At 36.1% G+C, this 14,924-nt stretch overlaps 1 protein-coding gene across 9 annotated transcripts in view; it reads right to left on the reverse strand.

Annotated features, from left to right (window-relative positions):
* Positions 1-14,924, reverse strand: part of BIRC6 (baculoviral IAP repeat containing 6) — a 229,667-nt gene that overhangs the window by 73,853 nt on the left and 140,890 nt on the right. For all 9 annotated transcript variants that reach the window (XR_003908004.1, XM_029937980.1, XM_029937977.1 and 6 more), the window contains 7 exons: positions 13,702-14,485; positions 12,473-12,616; positions 11,682-11,811; positions 6,247-6,378; positions 5,414-5,581; positions 4,258-4,431; positions 2,950-3,146 (listed from right to left, as the gene is read on the reverse strand). Coding sequence is in view for 8 of the 9 variants with exons in the window: in XM_029937980.1 (XP_029793840.1) it covers positions 2,950-3,146; positions 4,258-4,431; positions 5,414-5,581; positions 6,247-6,378; positions 11,682-11,811; positions 12,473-12,616; positions 13,702-14,485 (1,729 nt within the window). In the remaining variant the exon portion in view is untranslated. The remainder of the gene's footprint in view (positions 1-2,949; positions 3,147-4,257; positions 4,432-5,413; positions 5,582-6,246; positions 6,379-11,681; positions 11,812-12,472; positions 12,617-13,701; positions 14,486-14,924) is intronic.

The raw sequence follows: 14,924 nt of genomic DNA on the forward strand, positions 1-14,924 counted from the left end.
ATACCTAGGAGTAAACCTAACCAAGGATGTAAAAGACCTATATGATGAAAACTATAGAAAACTTATGAAAGAGATTGAAGAAGACACCAACAAATGGAAAAACATTCCCTGTTCATGGATCGGAAGAATAAACATTGTGAAAATGTCATTACTACCCAAAGCAATCTACACGTTCAAGGCAATCCCCATCAAAACTGCACCAACATTCTTATCAAAGCTACAACAAACTATTCCCAAATTTGTATGAAACCGCAGAAGACCCCAAATAGCCAAAGTAATACTAAAGAAGAAAACCAAAACGGGAGGCATCACAATCCCAGACTTTAGCCTCTACTACAAAGCTGTCATCATCAAGACAGTATGGTATTGACACAAAAACAGACACATGGACCAATGGATTAGAATAGAGAACCCAGAACTGGGCCAACAAATGTACGGCCAATTAATTTTTGACAAAGCAGGAACGAGTATCCGATGGAAAAAAGACGGCCTCTTGAGCAGGTGGTGCTGGGAGATCTGGACAGCAACATGCAGAAGAATGAAACTACACCACTTTCTTACACCATACACAAAAACTAACTCAAAATGGCTGAAGGACCTGAATGTGAGACAGGAAACCATCAAAACCCTTGAGGAGAAAGTAGTAAACAACCTCCTTGACCTCAACCGCAGCAATTTCCTACTCGAGACATCCCCAAAGGCAAGGGAATTAAAAGCAAAAATAAACTATTGGGACCTCATCAAGACAAAAAGCTTCTGCGCTGCAAAGGAAACAATCAAGACAACTAATAGGCAACCAATAGAATGGGAAAAGATAGTTGCAAATGACATCTCAGATAAAGAGCTAGTATCCAAAATCTACAAAACTCATCAAACTCCACACCTACAAAACAAATAACCCAGTGAAGATGCAGTATATATATACAATGGAGTATTACATGGCAATGAGAAAGAATGAAATCTGGCCATTTGTAGGAAAGTGGATGGACCTCGAGGGTGTCATGCTAAGCGAAATAAGTCAGACAGAGAAGGACAGATACCATATGTTTGCACTCATAGGTCTCAACAGGAGAACAGGAGAAACCTAATGGAGGGCCAGGGAAGGGGAAGAGGGAAAGAGAGTTGGGGAGAGACAGGGATGCAAAACTTGAGGAGACTATTGAATACTGAAAACGAACTGAGGGATGAAGCGGGGGGTTGGGGGGGAAAGAGGTGGTGGTGATAGTGGAGGGCACTTGTGAGGTAGAGCACTGGGTGTTGTATGGAAACCAATTTGACAATAAACTGTTGTAAAAATAAATAAACAAAATAAAATAACTGCTTTATAGTAAAAAAATATATATAAATGAAAAGTAAAAAAAAAAGTTTCTAAACATCAGGAATTACATGATATCAAGACTACAGTGGTATTTGCCAAATATCTTTACTTTAATGTTGGTTACATACATACATTTATAAATAAAGCTGCTATTTTATCTCTTGTAATTAGTTAAGAATATGTAGACAGAGTCCTTAAGGCTGCGTAAATATTTCATTTTTTTCTCACCAAACTTCAATTAGCATTTTTATTTATTTATTTTTTTTCAAATTATATTTTTAAATGTTTTTTATTTATTTTTGAGAGACAGAGAGAGTCAGCGTGAGCAGGGGAGGGTCAGAGAGAGAGGGAGACACAGAATCCAAAGCAGGCTCTAGGCTCTGAGCTGTCAGTACAGAGACCAATGCAGGGCTCGAACCTACAATCCGTGAGATCATGACCTGAGCTGAAGTCCGACGCTCAACCGACTGAGCCACCCAGGCGCCCCTCAATCAGCATTTTTAAAATTCTTACCTGAAACATTAATTACTACAGTGGTTGCCATGTGGTGACTTTCTATCATTCCTCTACATTTATTAGTTGGCCAGAACTTCTAAGTAAAAGCGTTCCTGCCATCTCCACCTATTTATTCATTCATTTATTAATCTACATCAGAATGGAACTAGGGTGTTTGCAGAATTAATTAAATTAGGATGATACCATACTGGATCAGAGTGGACCCTAATCAATGACGGGTGTCCTCATAAGGAGAGGGAGATACAGAGACACACAGATGGATACCAGAAAGATGGCCATGTAAAAATGTAGGCAGAAATTGGGAGTGATGCAGCTATAAGCCAACGAATGCCAACTGCCAGTCAGCATCAAAGGCTAGGAAGAGGCAAGGATGGATTGTTCCCCAGACCCAGCACAGGGACCATGGGTCTGTGGACAACTTAGTTTCAGACTTCTAGCTTCCTAAATGTAAAAGAATAAATTTCCAGTTCGTGGTACTTTGTTACAGCAGCTGTAGGAAAATAATATATATACTAGTACATGCAATTACAGAGAGTAATTCCCCTACTTCATTCAATAAACATGCAGTGCTTTGTATTTACAACTTTCTTCGTGCCACACTCCTCCTCATTGATAGAAGAGCACTGAAAGCACAGCAATAAACTCATCAATAGCAGCAACTTTAATTAACATTAAAGAGGTTAAAACAGTTATGTTTTTAAAACTACCTGAAATGGAAATGGTACCTAGAACGGGGGAAAAAGTTAATCAAAAAGACAATGTATTTGGGTAGCAGTATATACTATTACCTTACTCTCCCATGTCCAGTAATATCTATGGTTAATGTCATGCCTAAAGGAGCACAGAAATAAAAATATTGCAGTTTGATGACCATAAAATCAAGGAAAATGCTGCACTGTAATGAGTCTGGCAAATGTACTCGGTCTTCAGCATTTCTTTGGTGCCAACAAATTCTCACAAAGTTCTGTACAAATCCTGTACGGATTTATAGGATGCTCGATGACTATAAGAGAAAGAGTACTCCTCAAAAGTTAAGTTGAGTACTTTTAAAAAGCAAAAAAATAACAAAGGGCTGTGACATGGAATTGTATATTCAGTTAGGAACCTTTTCTTACTTGTTGAATTACTTCTGGATACAGCATGGGTAGTCTTTCTGCAATTAGAGCCAGGCCACCCATTCCTGCAAAAACTTGCAATGGTGACTGGATGGGACAGGTTTCAAGTAAAGATTCATCCAATACTCCATCCATACATTCATCACTTGGCGTGAGAGCCTCATCTTCTGGACAGCTACCAAGTAAGTCTCCATGATCTAGAACGATATATTACAAGTAATAGGTTAAAAAACGGTCTGTTTCTATAATAATGTTTCATTTACAAGGCATTATTGTCACCTCTGTACTCAACAAAAGAGCGTTGGTAGGTTATTCAGAAAAAGCTTTAAGGCTGGATGCTACGGCAATCTATAAATGACTTCTGACGCTACCTTTTATACTCTTGTTACTCAAAGGAGGGTCACTGGAATGTGAGCTGTGGCATATTCTAAGAAGTTGTGAAATGTAAAATCTCAGGTCCTACCTGGTACCTACTGAGTAAGAATCTGCATTTTAACAAGGTTCTGTAGGTAACTTATAAGCATATTGAAATTTGAGAAGTACTGTTCTTAAGGGGATATTGTAAGACATATTCTATGTAAAAAGAAGTCAGTCTGCAGATTCAAAGCAGATAGCAATATATGTACATCATGTTCTAAAGTATCCAACTAGGAAAAATTGAATACTAAAAAAGGCTTCTCGTACTGAAAACTAAAAATTATACGATATTGGTTAACTCTGAATCACAAAGGAAAACCAAAAGGCTAGTATCTTTACAAATGACCAGATTCTATAAACACTATAAAGAACCCCAAATAATCCTGCTTTTGAAAACTTCTAAAATTTACTAAAGAATGCAAAACGCTAGAGGCACCTGGGTGGCTTAGTAGGTTGCACATCTGACTCCTGATTTTGGCTCAGGTCGCGATCTCATGGTTTGTGGGTCCAAGGTCCTGCTGTTAGGGCAGAGCCTGCTTTGGATTCTTCTCTCCCTCTCTCCTTGCTCACTCCCCACCCCACTGGTGCTCTTTCTCTCTCTCTCTCCAAATAAATAAACAAAATTAAAGTAAATGCTTAAAAAAAAAAAGGAATGCATGAGGGAAATAATAAACCAAAGCATATGTGCTCATGAAGTGAGTGATGTTATAAGACAAATTAAGATTTCCAGTGAAAACAAGAGCAATTTTTTATATTCACAAATTAATTCAGTCTTAAAGACCTCATTAACTTGACAGAATAAAAAACAAAGGTAAATTAAGTCATCAGCTATAGAAATCCCTATTTCCTGAGTTTGCAGACTTTAATTTTAAAGGATCACCACAGACATACCTTTTTCAGGATGTAACCTTTTAAAAGAATCTGTTTTTGACAGACTTGGGTCTGTGATAACTCTAGATCCCAATTTAACAGTCAGATCTATTGAGCGGTAACCTTGAGGAAGTTTTCGGTCATACAGGAGAGTTAGAAGTTGGGCAAGCGTCATTTCAGCTGGCAATGGCTGGCCTAAAAATGACATAACTAAGTTAAACCTGGAATCCAAGGAGGAAATATTTACTTGGTTTAAGTCAATTAGTTAGTATTTTTTACTGAACTACATGTAAAGCATTTGTTTCTGACACCAATTTAAAAACAATTTAAAATCAGCACAGGAAAAGTTTATACAAAACTATTTGACACATGTGAACAATAATAATGTCTGTTAAAAGTGTTAGTCACAAATCAAATCCCACCAAGATCTTCTGAGCCATAGCAAGAACAGACATTTCTAGACATCTGGGGTTGGCAAAATCTTTTCCCTAAAAGGCCAGATAATAAATATTTTAATCTGTGAAGACCACACAGTCTCTACTACAACTAGGAACTCTACCATTGCGGCATAAAAACCGCTATGGGCAATGAACAAATAAATGGGCACAGCTGTTATTTCAATAAAACTTTTATATCCTGTCTATTGGTCATGGTTTGATGATCTCTGCAATAAACCAAATAACATAAAACTAAGAAGGAAAATCCATTTGAAGTTAGTTGGCAATTTTTAAGAATAAAGCACAAAAATGGAGAAAATTGGGAAGCACCTTGACCAATAAAGTATATTGGTCAAAGATTATGTTTTAGCGAGGGAGAAAATCACCTCTCAGCGGTACATCAGTGATTTCCACGACCATAACTAGCTCTTCAAAATCTACCTCATGCTCCTTACTACATAACTTATGACCTGTTTAAAACATTAGTTTTACTGATATTATAGCACACTGAAAGCAAAATTTAAGAAGCTAGTAAGTGCAAATATGCAACATTATCATGTTAAAAAGAATACATAAAAGGTTACCTCTTCTTTTCTTCTCATTTTTCTTAGCGGGAGCTGTACGGACAAAGTCTCACTAACTCATCTATCTAGTCAAGAGCATTTGATTAAACATGAGTCTGAGTCTGGTCATTACATGTCTTTACAGTTGTTTGTATTTTTAAATATTGTGAACACTACCTGCCAGGAGTTTGTGGAACAGGTGGAACACTGGGACAGTAATTATTTTGTTGGCAGCCTCCGCTCCTGACGAAGCACTTCCGATTTTATCAGGAATTGCCCTCCCTCTCCTGGATGGTGGGCGAGGTGGAGTGGCTGACACAGCCCGTTTGGATTGGGATTTCAGCCCTAAAAGAATCAGAAAGAGTCTGTATTAGCCAACACACTAAAGAAATAAAAGAGTACTTCTACAATATTTTTAAAAAGCATCACATTCCTAACTAACGCCCAAAGAGAGAAATGTTTCATCTGATTTTATATCTGATCTCCCAATTCTATTTGTCCTTCATGACACACCATGAATTTTGGGTTCACATTTGTAACTATTTTCCCAGAAAGTAAAAAAATAAGACTAAATTCTATTTTTCTATTTCTCTGATATAAAAATGAAATCCATACAGAAATCTTCTATTTGAGGAGTAAAGTAATATAGACTAAGCCTTATCTTCTGAATTAAAATCACTTCACTTATATTAAAAAAATATCCTCCAAAATTATCAGTTGTCATGGTCATTTTGTCTTCTTCCTATACCTGATTGTATGAGTACCTATATGACCCATATATGAGCAGTATCTGATGAAATACAGTAAGCTCTGGATATAAAGTATGCTTAATAATTACAGTGCCAACAAGTAATAGATTTCAGGTGTAATGTTTTTACATCCAGTATTATGATGTTGTTGTAAGTCAGCTTTTTGCACTAATACTTTTTATTAGATGAAGTTCCTGTAATACAGTTATATTTCACATAAAACCCAAACAAAATCAGTATTATAAAATAAAGAAAGCATACCTGAAGCAACAACAACACTGTAATTGTCCTGAAATCCATTTTCTGCCTTAACTTTTTCTTTCTCTTCATGGTTTTTCTTTTCTTTGTCATCCTTCTGTTCACTAATTAGTTTAGCTGTGATACTGGGTGTATCTGTAAGAAAATATTACCTAAAATACATTGCTTTTCAAAATCATTAAGAAGGAAGCTATAAACGTTTCAGACAAGGATTACATAAGATATTATCATTCATTAATATGAAGGCAATGTATGTAGATTTATGAGAAATTGATGAGGTAAAAGCCTGATAGTCAATCCTTGCTGATTATCAATGAAAGGGAATCATCACTTTTCATAAGCCAGGATACTTAATTATCTCTAAAAAATGTTACAAATTACAATAATATTATTACCTCTTGAGGCAATGAAAAACCATTACCATTAAATTTCCTGTATTTTAGGCACAAACAGTTCAATGTACTTGCCACAAACTTGTAATTTGGTCCTTACAACATGCGTATCAAGAAAGAATATTATTTTTAAAATAAGGAAACAGCCTTTAACAAGGCTAATATTAAGGGGTGCCTGAGTGGCTCAGTCAGTTGAGTGCCACCTTCAGCTCAGGTCAGGATCTCATGGTTCGTGGGTTTGAGCCCCACATCGGGCTCTGTGCAGACAGCTAGCTCAGTACCTGCAGCCTGCTTCAGATTCTGTGTCTCTTTCTCTCTCTGCCCCTCCCCTGCTCACGCTGTCTCTCTTGTCTCTCAAAAATAAATAATAAATATAAAAAAAACAAGGCTAATGACCTAATTTTTAAATGACAAATATGGAATTCGAGTTAAGGGCTCATCCTAAAGCATTACAGTAGATTTCTTATTCTACAAATAGGAGTAGAAAGGAATAAAATTCAATAATGAAGATTTGTTTTGCTATTTGTACTGAGGAAACGTAGATACCTTAAGAAAGAATACCTAGGACTTCAATAAGGTAAACTCTCTGAATTAGTATTTTCTTTCATTACTTTGGAATATGGCAAGCTATTATAAATCATGAAATGAATGGGTGATTGTAAAATGATTTGATTTGGCCATTAAGAGTCCAAAACCCTGCATGAACATAGGAGAGGTTCACCAGTGTGGATATGTTATACAGATTCTTTTTGTACTTTTCTAACTTAACACAATTGTGATTTAATGCTTTTTTAATAATGTTAAAAAGGTGCAACAATCAAAATGATAAAATAGCATGAATAGCATGTCTTATATTATCTCTTATGCTGTGATTTCTTTCAACATATGAAAATACCCCTGTGATGTAAATTTCTGGAGTGTCTTCCTAACTGCAGACTGCCTTTAGAGTTTGTTTTTGTATGAAATTTAAAAATTCTATAAATACCATAAAACATATAATGCGACAATACATTTACTTTCTTAGAAAAGCCAAGAAACCCCAAATGGCAAAAACAGTTACAAAGCCAGAGTAAAATACTTAAAAAAAAAAAAATCACACAATTAATTCAAAGCATAATCAGGAAAAACATTTAAAGATCATTAGATAAGAATTTACAGTGTTATCCCAAAAAATGTCAAATACTAAAAGGTATCAGTAAAGAACATTTTTCTCAACATTCTGTTTATAATTGTTCTGGGGCACCTGCGTGACTCAGTTGGTTAATAGTCCAACTCTTGATTTCAGCTCAGGTCATGATCTCATGGTTAGTGAGATCAAACCCCATGTCAGGCTCTGTACTGACCGCATACAGCCTGCTTAGGATTCTCTCACCACTCCTTCCCAGCTTGTGCACACACAGTTTCTCACTCTTGCTCTCTCGATAAATAAACATGAAAATATTTTAAAAATAGGGGTGGCACCTGGGTGGCTCAGTCAGTTAAGTGTCCAACTTCGGCTCAGGTCACGATCTCATGATTCGTGAGTTTAAGCCCCACACTGGGCTCTCTGCTGACAGCTCGGAGACTAGAGCCTGCTTCAGATGCTGTGTCTCCCTCTCTCTCTGCCCTACCACTGCTCACACTCTCTCTCTGTCAAAAATAAACAATCATTCCAAAAAAAATTTTTAACTAAAAAAAAAATTGTTCTAGTTTAAATTACCACTTCTGATCAAGATAAAATAACAAAACCAGATTTACTCTACTACCTGAAATAACTAAAAACTAGGAAAATACATTAGTTTTCAGACAATGGCCATCGGGAAAGCCACAGAGTGATGACTAGGTGAGTGGAAACTAAGGAGGCGAGCCCTAGGACTGCTCCAGCTCATTGCTAGAGTTTTCCACGCCACAGATCAGCATGAATCGGAAGTCACCCAAGGTGAGGATATGAACTGAGAGACCAGGAAGACAAAGATGGCTGGCTGCAGTTTTTAAGTCACATCGCCAGAGAGGAGAGCGCTGCGGAGAGAGAGAACTCCAGACATCTACAGTCTCCTCTGGGCTTTTAGTGCATACAGATGAGCATCCTATGAGGAAGCCACCAAAAGGGAACTAACCTGAGAGTCTAAAATAAAGGCTGTAATATTTCATGTTCCCAATGCCTAGTAAATTCCTAACAGACTTCTCAGATCGGTATTACCTCTGTAGTGAGGCCAAAACAGCTGTAAACTTTCATTTTCAAATGTGGCGCCCTACTTCTATTTCAATATAGTACCTTTTCAAAATTAAATTCATTAAAAATTTAGTTCCTTAGTCTCACCAAACACATTTTACCTGCTCAACACCTACTGTACTAGACAGTAGAAGTGTATTAAAAATGTCCATTATCACAATAAGTTCTGCCCTAGTTTAAAAGCTGCTCTGTTCCTAATAAGATCTAAAAGCAAGATCTAAAAGCAGCAATCCATTTCCAAGTAGTAAAACTTTTTCCCAGAACAAAATAAACTACAAAAATATCCAGCACCCAAAAAGTAAAAAAGTACAAGTCACATTGCCTAGCATCCAATAAAATTCTCCAGGCAAATAAAGAAGCAATAGTACATAATCCATAATGAAGAAAAAATAATTAACATAAACAGACCAGTGTATTTAAAGGAAAGCTTATATATTCTTTAAATAAGGACAAGGAGATATAAAAAAGAACTAACAAATTAGGTACTACAGAGGAATAGAATTGGAAGACAGAGCAAAATCAAAAATTTTAAATAAAGGGGAAAAAAGGCAGGGGGTCAGAGGGAATGAACAGAGCTTCAGTGATCTATGGAAGAACTTCAAGAGGCCTAATAAATGTGTAACTGGAAGTACTCCAAGAGAAGAGAGAAACAGGAAGACAGAAAATATGAGAAAATATTTGTAAAAAGACCTTCCAAATTTGATGGAATCTATAATCCCAGATTCAAGAAAGTCAACAAACGCATATCATAAACAAGAAAACTACAAGGCTTATATCAAATTGCTTAAAGGCAATAATAGAAATTTATAAAAGCAAAATACTGACACATTAACTATATTATTTGAAAGCAAGGTAGTCAAAAGCTACAGGAAGTGGGCAAAATCACTGATTAATTTTGGATTACTTGCTTTTACACATACTGATAAAATACATCTACACAGAAAATATACCAAGTATGGCTAAATATCATAAACATACTTTAAAGGAAAAAAGCATTGCTAAATAGAGGTTAAATTAGCACTTGCAAATATTTGATGTCCGCCCAGGACGACTTTTTGTCAGACTTTTTACTAGGAGCATTCTTCAAAGCAATCAATTTATTTTTTAAATTTGTAGGTAAAAAAGGTCATTATTCTTAATGACCTAATATGACATTTTAGAAAATAGCATTCTTTTACAGTGAAGATAAATAAAAGTATTAAATTTCCAGTCATTTTGTAATATAATGCCTATAAGTTCCCATGATCAAGTATTATGTATGAAATCTCAATAACTGAACATCGGGGCGCCTGGGTGGCTCAGTTGGTTAAGCATCCAGCTTCAGCTCAGATCATTATCTCACGGTTTGTGAGTTCGAGCCCTCCATCGGGCTCTGTGCTGACAGCCAGCTCAGAGCCTGGAGCCTGCTTCAGATTCTGTATCTCCCTCTCTCTCTGACCCTCCCCTGCTCGCACTGGTTTTCTCTGTCTCTCAAAAATAAATTAAAAAACATAAAATTTTTTTCAAAGTAAAAATAAACTGAACTTCAGTATTCTTCCCCACTTCTCCTTCCTTCATTTAATTAATTATTAATTTTTCCCTTCATTACGTAGAAGGAACAATTTCAAGGCTATGATAGAAAAATGTCTGTAGAATCAAATTTTCAAAAAAGTTTACCTATAACAGGCTATGGCAAACATTTACAAATAAGAACAAATGTTAATTATACAATTATAATAGTATTCAAGCATTTTATTGTGTAATTTGTAAAAAGGAAAGCATTATATAGTATTATGTACACACTTGTGCTGGCTGCAATGACTAAAACCAAGAAAGAATCTTTCTACCTTATTTTCTCATAGTGATCACATCCATTCACACGGTTTAACTTAACATCTATGGATGGTAACAACTCCCAAATGCCTTCAACCCAGTTTTCTTCTAAGCTTAGGTTTGTATTTCCCACTGATACATAGACTGATGAGCTCTTTTCTGAGATACTCTTAAGATCCCAGCTATAGGATTTAGGTATCCCTCTTTAATGGATTCAGATAGAATCATGCTTACATTTTTATTAGGATGCAAACATTCTTAAATTTCATTTATTTTTTAATCTGACAGCACATGTAAGATCCCAATACTGAGGGGAGGAATACGGGTCTTGCTTACTCTTACTGCCTGAGGACTTACACACAGAAGGTGCTCAATCAACTCACTTGCTGATTTCATTTTCAGGATTTCCGAGAGGCAATAAAATCAAACTATCTACAGTTGATTTGCATTCTGCCATCAAAACTGCTTATATTTTAATATAATACAAACCTGTTTTAATAACCTGTATATGTTTAAAGCCATCATTTGAGAATACAGGCAGGAAACCTAGGAAAATTTCTCTCTGCTTTCTTCACTATTATAAACAATATGGTCACCAGTCAGTTTCATCTCTTGACCATTCATTTCTTCCTGAGATCTAGTAAATGTTTGTTATTTAGAATCCTGTCATTCAACCAAATAGCCTTCAAATCATCTATTATAAAAAAGCAGGATGCTTTATCATGAGAAAATTCCATCAACAGCTTCCCAAGGCTTGTCAACATTTCCAAATGTAAATTCTGTCAATTCTCCACACAACACACCAAAAGAACTATGGGTGGTAGAAGGGATCATACATTTTGTCTCCTCTATCAGCTTCGTAATTACTCATGCTTGAAAGTGTAAAGACATTTTGACCTTTTCTATTCATGAAATGGCTGCTGAGTGAGCAGATGCAGTAAAATAAAGTTGCAAAAGATAATAAAATTTTATATAGTCTAACATAAAGTTAAAGAAAAATTTAATACTTAAATCTGACTTGCCTGACACTCTGTCAAGAACTTCTGATAATGTTGTTGAGACCGGCAAATGAAGTGTACGGAACTTATGGCCTGCTCCATACATTGGATGTTGGATGATATGGCTTGTAGCATTAATTCTACCTTTATACAGCTGAAAATTCAAAAGAAATCAAAAAGTGATTTGTTTGAAACATGTATCATTACAAAACAATGTCAAAAGCTTTTATAAAAGAATATAAAAATTGTAAATGCACACAAAATCTAAAAGGTTTATTTATATATATATTTTTTAAATGTGGTATGTTTGAAGAGTGCCTGCATGGCTCAGTAGGTTAAAGTCTGACTTCAGCTCAGGTCGTGATCTTGCGGTTTGTGTGTTCGAGCCCCACAATGGGTTCTGTGCTGACAGCTCAGAGCTGGGAACCTGCTTTGAATTCTGTATCTCCCTCTTTCTCTGTCCCTCCTCCATTAATGCTTTCTCTTTTGCTCTCAAAAATAAGCATTAAATTTTTTTTTAATGTGGTACATTTGACACGTGGTCAGCTTTTGTATTGGCACCACTGTACCTAATAGTCTGTCATTTCCCCCCCAACCAAATTACTTTTCAAGGTAGCGTATAATTAAACTATTCATCACAAGGAGGGTAACAAAAAAAGATTTGTAAGTTCTATCATTAAGTACAAAGGTTGTTAGAGTTTTGTTTGCTATTTAAGAAATTGGAATGTAGAGACAACTGCAGGTTCTGATATGAAGTTATAAAATATCTTTATACACAGCTAATATTGATTTAATTTAACTGTTAAAATACTCACTGGACAGGGAGACTGAAGAAACATTGTCACTTTCTCATCCTCTAGCATCAACTGCAAAAATAATCTACGTATAAACCCTGAAATGTTCCCTGATGTTGGAAGGTTCCCTCTTTGAGGGGATGTCTGAAAAAGTTCACAGAGAACCTGGCAAGTAAAGAGATGTAAAAAGTTAAGTGCAGCTTTGTACTTTCAATAATAAAAAATAAGATCCCCAGAGAAAATTCCTGTGGATAAATTACTACTACAGGATTTTCACATATCAACTACCTGGTGTAACCAACTTACTTTTAACTTGAATCAATATCAGAGTGGTTACAAATGCAATAAAAATTATGAAAAAAGGGTATTAAAGATATCAAACAAAGCCTTAATAAGAAGCTGAGAGACAATAATTAAACCAGAAAGCAATAAGACACAAGGTTTCATGCTACCCAGAGGCAGAAACCAAAGTTTCAAATTCTCATATCCATGACCTTGGTTAAAATTGGTAACTTAAGCATTGCCTTTAATTAGGCACATTAAGCAGATATAGTTTGACAATGATTAAATACTCGAGACTCTCAAGTATTTTGCTATCATTCTCAATAAATTTAAACCATTCAGTATTTCTTGAAAATTATGTTAACTACCCCTCTACCTAAAGGTCAAAACAGCTAGAAAAAAACAGAATCTGGCAAAAATCAACTAGAATTATCCTTTTTGGCCTCATGGACTTAAAACAATAAAATAATCTTTCATATTTTTAATGAGATTTGTCAGGAGTCTCCTATCTGAAATCTACCCTAATGTCTGCTTCATTAGAAGCAAACTAAAAGTCGTAGCAATCCAGTTATAAAAAAATATAACACCCCACTGCAGATGAGGTGTTTGGTGACCACCTTCAAATGGTCAATCCTCTTTCAGCAACCCAAGTGCTGTTCTTCTGGCTTCTTCTTTTTATGGGGGGGTAGGAAGGGATGAGTTTAAAAGAAGAATGTATGATCTATAGCTAGAATCTCCAATAATTTGCCCATTATTTCATTAAAAGAAATATGTAACAGTTGAGAGGAAGAGGGAAGAGATATCAACACTTTAATTACAGTTTCAATTTAGATCTTTAAATGCACCAAATCCCAATCTTCATCATCACCTGTAATACACACCCCATTCTCAACTAATTTCATTAGTGTTATTGAACAGTGTTTTAAAATAGTAAGATGCCTAACTTACACCGATATTTCTAATCTTACCTGGGCCATCAGCTTTTGATTGTTAGGGTGGCATGAAATGCACTGCAGGAAGAACGCCACGGTGGCATTCTCAATTGCTGTCCTCTGTTGAGTAGTCAATCCTGTTGGAGCAGCTGAAGAAAGAGAGGCCGATCTTGCACTAGTCTGTTGTTGTGCACCTAAATTATGTCCTCCAGAAGTGGACCCAGAGTGACACAATAAAAACAGAAGTGCTGTCCATAGGGGATTGACTTCAGACCCACCAAGCCAGTCTTTCATAACATGGCTACTGCCAACTTCTGTCAAAAACCTAAGAATGGGAGCAACCAGGTCTGCTGTAATAGGCATCTTATTACACTGCTGGGCAACATGATGACGCCTGAGCTTGTCCTGGGAAATATCTATTGACTGAGCAATGCTTTCTGAGTAAGAAATGTGACTGAAGCAGAAACTAGCCAGACTCCTCACAAGAAGAGAAGGCAAACCTGAGTCTAGTAATTGTTTGATAGCTTCTGGAGATTGAGAAGAGGACGCAAGGGTTGCCAAATGTGATTCAGTTAGTGCAAGAGGTGCTTGAGCGTTTTTAGAGTCATCTGTTAAGGATGAAGTAAGATCTTGCTTTTTGCTATCATCAGTCATGGACAGTCTGTGGTGGCACTGCACTGGAGGAGGGGTAATCCCCATCCAGCCCATGAGCAAAGAAAAATAGTTTGGGTGTATATGACACATTGAGCAAAGTAGGCTGTCAACAGCTTTCTTCAAAACCATATTGCAGGGAAGAGACATGGACCAATTAAAAAGTAACCTAGGAGAATAAAAGACACCAGGTTAATATTATGTACTTATCTTTAGAAAGACCTCATTTTCCCAATACTTCTATTAAAAAGCAAAAAACACTGTATAAAATCATAACATCTATAAAAGTATACATTTTATTTGACAGAGAATATCTTAAGAGTTCACGATGACTGCTTTGATAGAATACATTATTTAAGTACTTAGGTAGACAAAGTTAGATTAGACTTGTAAAATCAGTACAGGAAATCAAGAGATCTGTATACTATTCTCTGTGTGACCGCAAGAGTCATATAAAGAAACACGGAGGGGCGCCTGGGTGGCGCAGTTGGTTAAGGGTCCAATCTTGATTTCAGCTCAAGTCATAATCTTATGGTTCCTGAATTTAAGCCCCATATCAGGCTCTGCACTGATTGTGTTGAACCTGTTTGGGATTCTCTTCTCTCTCT

Source organism: Suricata suricatta, chromosome 4 (genome assembly GCF_006229205.1).
Source record: "Suricata suricatta isolate VVHF042 chromosome 4, meerkat_22Aug2017_6uvM2_HiC, whole genome shotgun sequence".
Taxonomy (NCBI): Eukaryota; Metazoa; Chordata; class Mammalia; order Carnivora; family Herpestidae; genus Suricata; species Suricata suricatta.